The 9,708-nt window shown below is 40.1% G+C and overlaps 2 protein-coding genes across 2 annotated transcripts in view; one reads left to right on the forward strand and one right to left on the reverse strand.

The window, feature by feature from the left end:
• The first annotated feature begins 1,180 nt into the window (after positions 1-1,180).
• Positions 1,181-3,154, forward strand: LOC111464708 (high affinity nitrate transporter 2.4-like). Its single transcript, XM_023108939.1, has 2 exons — positions 1,181-2,193; positions 2,288-3,154. Exons 1-2 carry the CDS (start codon positions 1,268-1,270, stop codon positions 2,952-2,954), a joined length of 1,593 nt encoding a protein of 530 aa, XP_022964707.1. The 5' UTR covers positions 1,181-1,267; the 3' UTR covers positions 2,955-3,154.
• A 5,703-nt stretch (positions 3,155-8,857) lies between these two features.
• LOC111464782 (high affinity nitrate transporter 2.4-like) overlaps positions 8,858-9,708 on the reverse strand; it is a 1,799-nt gene continuing 948 nt past the window's right edge. The window contains exon 2 of the mRNA XM_023109014.1: positions 8,858-9,707. Within this exon, the coding sequence (XP_022964782.1) occupies positions 9,127-9,707 (581 nt within the window). The 3' untranslated portion in view covers positions 8,858-9,126. The remainder of the gene's footprint in view (position 9,708) is intronic.

Below are 9,708 nucleotides of genomic sequence, written 5' to 3' on the forward strand. Positions count from 1 at the left end.
CTGTGTTGGATTAAGAAGGTTGATATTATATTTGGAGCCAAATGAGGTCAGCCAAAGCATAATAATATTAAATTATTGTGCATTGGGAGTTTGATTGAAGAATTAGAATTGGAGAAAGTAGGGGACAATAACTTCACACCACATTGGCACTTCATTGACTTGGAATATGCAATATAGTTGAACATGTGGGAATAATCAGTTGGTTTGGAGGTTGGACAACTCAAGTTGAATCATTAATGTTTGATATGACGTGAATAATAAATGGTCATAATGTTATAGAGGAAGGGAGTGGAGACAGATTTTTCTGTGTTAGCTAAATGGGATCAGAGATGGAGAATTCTCGATCTGTCTTTGTTCCAATCGCTTGTTAATATATGGAGTCCAATAAACATATCTTGAGTCGGTAGAGAAATGAAATCCCTACTAGAGACAAGAGATTCATATAAGAAAACATAATTAAACACGCCTCTGCTTCAGACTCCAACGATAAAGATAGAAGAACAGCCATTTGATTCCCATCAATATATTTTAAATAAAAGTAATGAACAATTTTAAGATTAGTTCATAAATTTAGCGTCTAAGATAAAATAAATTTGGTCAAAATTAAGGATCAGTTTAAAATAAAATTAGGGTTTTATATCTTCGTAAAAAAATGCTATCTCTTGAGTTAGAGTTCCCCATTAGTCAAATGTCCAAAATGAAGCCAACCAGCTATCAACTCGGGTTAAGTGATGTCCTTCAATTATTGTGATAATGTGACTTCCAAACAAAGGAGTAACACACACGAATGAATTGAAACCATATTTGAATAAGAGCAATCTTCGTAATAGAATGATTAAGAATGATTTAAAAGAATTGAAACTCACTACTTATATGAACAAGGTGCATCTCCAATTTTTTCGATAGCTCGATTATAGAAATTCATAGTTAAACGTATTTTATTTAGAATGATTGAAAATGATCTCTTACAATATTTTTTTTAAGAACTCAGGTAAGTGGTTGGGTACTTTAATTTTATGTAATCCTTTGGGATATACGATGGGACTTTTCACTGTTTAAACCCCAAGATGCGGCGAAACTTGATTCATCATATCATACTTTTGTTTTAACTTCAATTTCTCCTTTGCCAACACTCACCTTATAATGTCAACGCCCACTCCATTATAAATAGGTGAGGTGATGAGCATCTTCCCATTCCAACATTGGGTGCTTGTTTGGTGTATTGATACTCACAAAGGAAAGAGAGGAGTTGAATTGAGTAGCGAAGATGAGCGGCGTTGAGGGGTCTCCAGGGAGCTCGATGCATGGGGTGACAGGGAGAGAGCAAACCTTTGCGTTCTCCGTGGCATCCCCAATTGTCCCAACGGATACAACAGCTAAATTTGCATTACCAGTGGACTCCGAGCACAAGGCCAAGGTGTTCAAGCTCTTCTCCTTCGCCAACCCCCACATGAGAACCTTCCACCTTTCTTGGATTTCCTTCTTCACTTGCTTCGTCTCCACCTTCGCCGCCGCCCCTCTTGTCCCCATCATCCGTGATAACCTCAACCTCACCAAAGTCGACATTGGCAACGCCGGCGTCACCTCCGTCTCCGGCAGCATCTTCTCTCGTCTTGTCATGGGCGCCGTCTGCGACCTTCTCGGCCCTCGCTACGGCTGCGCCTTTCTCATCATGCTCTCCGCCCCCACCGTCTTCTGCATGTCCTTCGTCTCCGACGCCGCTGGCTACATCGCCGTCCGCTTCATGATCGGCTTCTCCCTCGCCACCTTCGTCTCCTGCCAGTACTGGATGAGCACCATGTTCAACAGCCAGATCATCGGCCTCGTCAACGGCACCGCCGCCGGCTGGGGCAACATGGGCGGAGGAGCCACCCAGCTCATCATGCCCTTGCTCTATGACATCATCAAGAGAGCCGGCGCTACTCCCTTCACTGCCTGGCGGATTGCCTTCTTCATCCCTGGGTGGCTTCATGTCATCATGGGCATCTTGGTTCTCACTCTCGGCCAGGACTTGCCCGATGGCAACCTTAGCAGCCTTCAGAAGAAGGGTGACGTTGCCAAGGATAAATTCTCCAAGGTCCTTTGGTATGCCATCACCAACTATCGAACTTGGATCTTCGTCCTCCTCTACGGCTACTCCATGGGCGTCGAGCTCTCCACCGACAACGTCATTGCCGAGTATTTCTACGACAGGTAAATACCCTGTGATTTAATTGCTTACTTATAAACTCACGATCAACCCCTTAATCTTAATTAATTGATGTTCGTTCTTATGTCATGGTAACAGGTTCGATCTAAAGCTGCACACGGCCGGGATCATCGCAGCCACGTTCGGAATGGCCAATCTAGTGGCTCGGCCGTTCGGAGGGTATGCGTCGGACTTTGCGGCGCGATACTTCGGGATGAGGGGAAGGCTGTGGACTCTATGGATCCTGCAGACATTCGGGGGAGTGTTCTGCATGTGGCTAGGGAAGGCGGACAAGCTCCCAACAGCCATAGCGGCAATGATATTGTTCTCAATAGGAGCACAGGCTGCGTGTGGAGCCACATTTGGGATCATTCCCTTCATTTCTAGGCGGTCTCTAGGGATCATATCAGGGCTGACAGGAGCAGGAGGGAACTTTGGGTCTGGCTTGACTCAGTTAGTGTTCTTCTCAACCACCAAATACTCCACGGACAAAGGGCTGTTCTTGATGGGGATAATGATTGTGTGTTGCACTCTTCCAGTCACTTTGGTTCACTTCCCTCAATGGGGAAGCATGTTCTTACCCCCAACCAAACACGTTGAGAAGTCCACTGAGGAATTCTATTACGGCGCTGAATGGACTGAGGATGAAAAGAAGAAGGGTTTGCACCAACAAAGCATCAAGTTCGCTGAGAACAGCCGGTCTGAACGTGGAAGGCGCGTTGGCTCAGCCCCAACCCCACCAAACACCACTCCTTCCCATGTTTGAACAATCAAACAACTTCCCTCAACTCCCAACTTGGCTATCATCACAATATATCTATATTTTACTATTTTGTATATCTATTTTACTATTTCCTTCTCACATGGATCCATTGGGGAGTTTTTTAGTATATTCTGTGAATCTTCTTTGTATCAAAAAAGAGTGATGAAATGAGTTTTATAATGACAATTGGGATGCACCTTATCTCAATGGCGTTTTGTGATTGGATCCAATTTAATAAAAGTTAAATGGAGTTTTTGGTGATATCATTATGGGAAAAGCTTGACCTGTTCCTGCTTTTGAGACATAATTGGATTGGGACATTCATATTATGATATCAAAGTCAAGAGGGCGATTCTTCAATTTCATATTGAAGTTATTGGGTTCATCATGTTGATGTGCTAAGTGCACCAACTTGTGTGGCTAATTGACTTTATGTATCATTTAAATATAGGATTGCTTGTAGGGATTGGGGTGTGGAAGGTTTCCAACACTTGGGGAAGAAGACTTTTGGAATCTATATTGTGGATGGATCTTATTTGGCATTGTGTGCTTGGATTCAACTAAAAGCTTTTTCTTCTTTTTAATATTGGAATTTGATTGCTTTGATGATATCATCTATGGAAAGTTGACTTATGCATTCCCATTTTTGGAGGCTTATAAATTTGAAGTATATCATAATGTGAAAGATAATGATTTAAACTAAAGGATGGGTAGATAACAACTAATACACGATTTTAGAATTAGGTCCGTTATGCATCGCATTACTCTCACAAGTTTAAAATGCGCTTGTTAGAGAGAGGTTTTCACACCCTTCCTATAAGGAATGTTTCGTTCTCCTCTCCAACCGATGTAGGATCTCACAATCCACCCCTTGGGAGCCCAGTGTCACAACCTAACTACAAAGAGAGTAGGTTGTGACCCTCACGTTGTGATAAGAGAAGCGATAACCCTCAAGTGGGCCCCATCTGGCCACACGAGGGTCTAAACGAGTGCCATGATGTGACCGAGGAGGATGGTGCATCATTTAACACACCACATGAAGCGGACATTGAAGAGAAGTTGAGGCATAAGCAAGATAAGGACAACAAGTAGACAAGAGTGGCAAGGCTTATTGAAGGGTCAGGTAAGGTCTCGGGCCTTAACCTCAAAAGTTGGGGTTCTAGAAGGAATTTGGGCATGCGGTTTTGGAGTTCAATCCGTCCATATGAAATAAGAATGCTCGCCAAATTTGGTGTCAATTGGACATCGGACGGACGCTCCACGACATCGTAAGACTGTTCATCAAAATCAGGTCTACATGTAGAGTATTGAAAATAGCTCAAAATGTACTATAGGGGGAAACTTGGTGTCAGCTTTCTACTATTCCTGGACCCTGTGGCCTAAGCGAGCTACCTTGTGGCACATGCGTGTGTCACAGTGTGAGCAAGTATGTTGAGACAAGTGTCTCGGACGACTTCCTTTAAAATAAGTTTTTTAAAGACAATACTGGGCAACATGGGTGTGCCGGTATTGCTCCCATGCACGTGTGTCGAGGGTTGAATGATACACTCGCTATCCAATACGATATCTGTAAATGACATGGCCTGGACACGGGAGGGCCAACGCCCCGATAGAACCCGAATGGATGGATGTTTGAGATGTCCTGATGAGATGAGCGACATGTGGGTCCGTTTTCGATTACATGACCGAATGAGTTATGATTGCCGATATCAAGAAAGTGCCGCTCGTGGGACCTAAATTTTCATAGGCTTATTAGCTAAATGGAAGTTGAGGCAAACAATACGACCAATTGTTTCTTGTAAACTTTTGTATCCGTGCTATTAAAAAAGGGATATGCATTTGAAAGAATGTCTAATATTATTTATGTATAGTTTAGTAAATGACTGTATATATATATATTCTCGTACCGAGTATTTGAAGAGGTAATTAGTAGTATTTCTAACCGCACATACTTGAAATCATCAATATAAATCTTTTTGGTCAACTTGGTATGTATTCAATACCAAACATGATCTTTAACAATTTTTAATAGTTTTAAAAAGCCTCATAATAATGAAGATAATGTCTTATACTTATATACCCACAATCTTCTCCTTACACAAATGACGATACATATGACGAGACGATAGACAGATCTCATTTAAGCCTATTGTTTTTGGTCAACTTGGTATGCATTCAATACCAAACATATTTCAATTATATTTCTAGCTTTTCTCAACTGCTGCGCTCGCCTACCTTACCCTTTCATGAGCTCTTAGGGTTATTTGCATTACTTTTTTAATCCTTAAATAATACACAATTTTGAGGCTTTAATTAGGTATGGGTTGAATTTTAAACCATTTCCTACCTTAATATTCTAGGCTCAACAAATGGACCAACATATGATTGATAGCAATATTATTGCTTTAATTTGCTTATATATCGTTCACACGACCTGGAATAATTCAGAGGCGATGCCATCATTATTCATAAAATTTTAATTTCATTAAATTAGACTTTAAACTTAAGTAAAGGCTTATTGTGCTGTTGATGATTGTTGGAGTCCCACATTAGCTAATTAAAAAGATCATGAGTATATAAGTAAGAGACACTATCTCCACTCACATGAAATATTTTAGGAAAATCAAAAGCAAAGTTTTAGAACTTATGCTCAAAATGGGCAATATCATACCATTGTAGAAGATTGTTGTGGTCTTGTCATCTCAAATTTATGATAACTCATCAACTTCTATTTTTTAAAATTATAGATAGGGCTATGAATTATAAATAGAGCTAGGGGTGTACACGAACCCGACAACTTGAATCGACCCAACCTGAATTATAGGGTACACGAACCCGACAACTTGAATCGACCAAACCTGAATTATAGGGGTTGGATTAGGTTGTAAAAATTTTCGAGTTGAGTTGGGTTACCAATCCTACCAACCTAAACTTTTGGATTGATCCAAAAAAACTCCTTCAACCCAACCCAACCTGACCCATGTGTATCTGTACATAGGGCTATGAATTGTTAAGAGTTAGTTACTTACTCTTTGCTTCTAAGAGTTTAGACTATCCTCACATACTAACATGAGTCATTTTTGCATACTTTATCCTTGCCCATATGGTTCTTAGGAAAATTTCCAGGAGACCACCCAACATAGAATTCCTCGAAGAAAAACACGCTTAACTTTGAAGTTTTTATGATTGAGTCTTGAAAAGAAAGGTACACCTTGTTGGTATAGGTAGTAACTTAACAATGGTTTAAATCCTTTCTTAATCAACCTATCCTCATAATTGCTTTCGTTCGAATGTGATCTCGGTTCATTCATGTACCCACCCTTTACCCGATGTATTAGTACTAGAGAAAACATTGAAATATATTAATAGTATTGTTTAAATAAATTGGAATTTATTATTAAAAGAGGGTACATGAAAAATAAAATAAAATAAAGATGACGCCAAGAATGAGACAAACAAAAAATGATATTTTAAGGCATGGAAAAATTCTTGTCCCCAAGGCTTAGGTCACACAATATTAAAATGAAAAGATATCAACTTTTAATATTAAAAACAAAAACTTTGGTTGGATCTTTCTCACAAAAGGCCATTTTGGATGCCTCCACCGTCGACAGATCCCATGATGCTAACAAATTCCCCATTGGATTCTTTTTGTGGGTTTTATGTGGGGGAGGTTTAGTGTGCTTTTTGGTGGATAAAAGTGCATTATACATCATAAAATACAGCAATTCTAACTGCGAGCTGAGATGTGGGGCAACACGCCTCCCATATCATACAAAACAAGATTTTGAGTATAAGAATGATTATTTGTATTGGTACGAGATCTTTGAAGAGAAACACAAAGTAAAATCACGAGGATTTAACATGAACAATCAATAGATTTATTTGTTACTAATGATATTATGTGGGGTTAGGGTCGATGTAATGGCAACAATTAAAATAATAATAATGATAATAATTTTCAACGTGGTTGTCGGAGAATTCTGGCGAGAGTTGGAATTCTCGCTTCCATCTCAACCACACCCTCCCCTCACTCCACGGCAAGAAAGAAAAAATCGAGAGGAAAATGAATAGTATTTGAGAGTTCTTAAGCGAAGTTAATCTCACAGATCTCACATCGAAATGACCAACCCACACCGCGCAAAGGACCACGAACAACTACATGTACATAGGAGATAAGTTTTGATGCTTTAACAACGTTGTTCTTCGTTGGGGATGCATTTTGGGTTTCGTATTTTTGGGAACCTCATAGATCTACATGTTATAGGTGTTTACAAGCCACGATATGTCGTGGGAGTGAGAGAGGAGACCAATAGAGAAGAACCGAAGGAAGAATGACGAGAAATAGACGTCGAGTACGGTTTTCAGAGGAGAGAGAAAGTCATTGACGTTTTTGTGAGAAGTCGAGTAAGAAAAACAAAGTCCGTGGACGTCGGGTCGAATCTGGATCAGGTACCCAACGGATAACCCATTATCCTACCATTCTGCCCTCAACCCAATACCCAAACTTGCAACTCAGTATTCCCGCTTGCAGCCCGAAACCAGTACCTATAGCGGCCTAACACCTACAATAGCCCAACATCACGAACCATGACCCGCACGCTTGCAGCTACCCGCGCCTCGATCTACACACATGTCAGTGCCCAATTGTGCCATTTGTCGCACCTGCCAGGCACCCCTTCGACTTACACATCTCGATTAGGTCGGCTCGACTTCAGTTCAGCTCCATGGCTCAAAACGCGCTCCCTTAGCTCGATAAAGAGAAATTGCCAATTTTTCACTGTTACGACCATCCATAGAGACTAGATGTTGTCTCTATGCCACTCCCATGTGCACCTATTCCTTTGTGTTAGAATGATTTGCACTCCTAATTATATATTTTAAAAATGGTCGATTTCTTATCAAAATTAGCCATAAATAAACTTTAGAAATAACTTACAATGTGCACTATCAATCATGCAATCATGCGGGATGAAACAACTAACTTTATCTCGATTTTTTATTTTTATTCTTAAATTTTAATTTAGAAACTTTATTAGGTTGATATTGATTTCAAAACTAATAATATGTAACTTGTTATCCATTTTAAATGAATTATGTGACAAGTTATGATTAGCCAAAATTCTTATTCAACAAGGGAAATAAAAACAATCATGCCTCAATAAACAACGAAAGATGGTTACCAATAGCATGTAATGACAACAGTGACAAAGAACTCAACTTACGCTATTGATCATCAATTTGCTAAGATCAAATTTGTTCAACCTTAGACGATCATGGTAGTTTTGTCTATTTCATGACACCCTAACTTCTTTGCTCGTGAGCTAACCTCTTTAGGGTCAGTGAGGAGGACTTCTCCATCTCGATAGAAAAGGTTGGAGAAAGTGACTTTAAGAAATTCTCTCCTTTCTAAAGCAGCAAAAGACGACCCTCCAGAACGCTAAAGAGGTGAGGGAACAAGAGTAGTGGTAATCATAGAAACCATATCGAATAAAAATTAGGCATAAACAAAGACCAAACAAATAATTAACCTAAACCCAAAACCTTCTATATTAATTATTATCTACATGTCCGCTCGAAGTCATCATCTTTCATAAAATATGTATATTTCGTATGCCTTAAAACTAGGAATTAGTCAACTTTAAGAAGATGATATCAGCAAAGCAATCAACTTTCAATATTAAAAGAAAGAAAAAACTTATAGTTGAATCCAAGGCACAAAATATAGATTTTAAAAGTCTTCTCCCCAAGTGCTTGGAACCTTTCACAATCTTTCACAGCCCAATACCTATAAGCCAACACATTTAAAACAATATATAAAGTCAATTAGCCACACAACTTGGTGCACTTCAATATGAAATTGCACAAAAACCCTCTGACTTTTATATCATAACATAAATGTCCCATTCCAATTAATATCAAGCTTTCCCCATAATGATATCACCAAAAACTACATTTAATATCAATTTGGATCCAATCACGAAACGCCATTGAGCCATTATAATACTCATTTCATCACTCTTTTTTGGTACAAAGAAGATTCACAGAATATACTAAAAAACTCCCCAATGGATCCATTTGAGAAGGAAATAGTAAAATAGATATACAAAATAGTAAAATATAGATATATTGTGATGATAGCCAAGTTGGGAGTTGAGGGAAGTTGTTTGATTGTTCAAACATGGGAAGGAGTGGTGTTTGGTGGGGTTGGGGCTGAGCCAACGCGCCTTCCACGTTCAGACCGGCTGTTCTCAGCGAACTTGATGCTTTGTTGGTGCAAACCCTTCTTCTTTTCATCCTCAGTCCATTCAGCGCCGTAATAGAATTCCTCAGTGGACTTCTCAACGTGTTTGGTTGGGGGTAAGAACATGCTTCCCCATTGAGGGAAGTGAACCAAAGTGACTGGAAGAGTGCAACACACAATCATTATCCCCATCAAGAACAGCCCTTTGTCCGTGGAGTATTTGGTGGTTGAGAAGAACACTAACTGAGTCAAGCCAGACCCAAAGTTCCCTCCTGCTCCTGTCAGCCCTGATATGATCCCTAGAGACCGCCTAGAAATGAAGGGAATGATCCCAAATGTGGCTCCACACGCAGCCTGTGCTCCTATTGAGAACAATATCATTGCCGCTATGGCTGTTGGGAGCTTGTCCGCCTTCCCTAGCCACATGCAGAACACTCCCCCGAATGTCTGCAGGATCCATAGAGTCCACAGCCTTCCCCTCATCCCGAAGTATCGCGCCGCAAAGTCCGACGC

This window comes from Cucurbita moschata, unplaced genomic scaffold, assembly GCF_002738365.1.
Source record: "Cucurbita moschata cultivar Rifu unplaced genomic scaffold, Cmos_1.0 Cmo_Scf00031, whole genome shotgun sequence".
Taxonomy (NCBI): domain Eukaryota; kingdom Viridiplantae; phylum Streptophyta; class Magnoliopsida; order Cucurbitales; family Cucurbitaceae; genus Cucurbita; species Cucurbita moschata.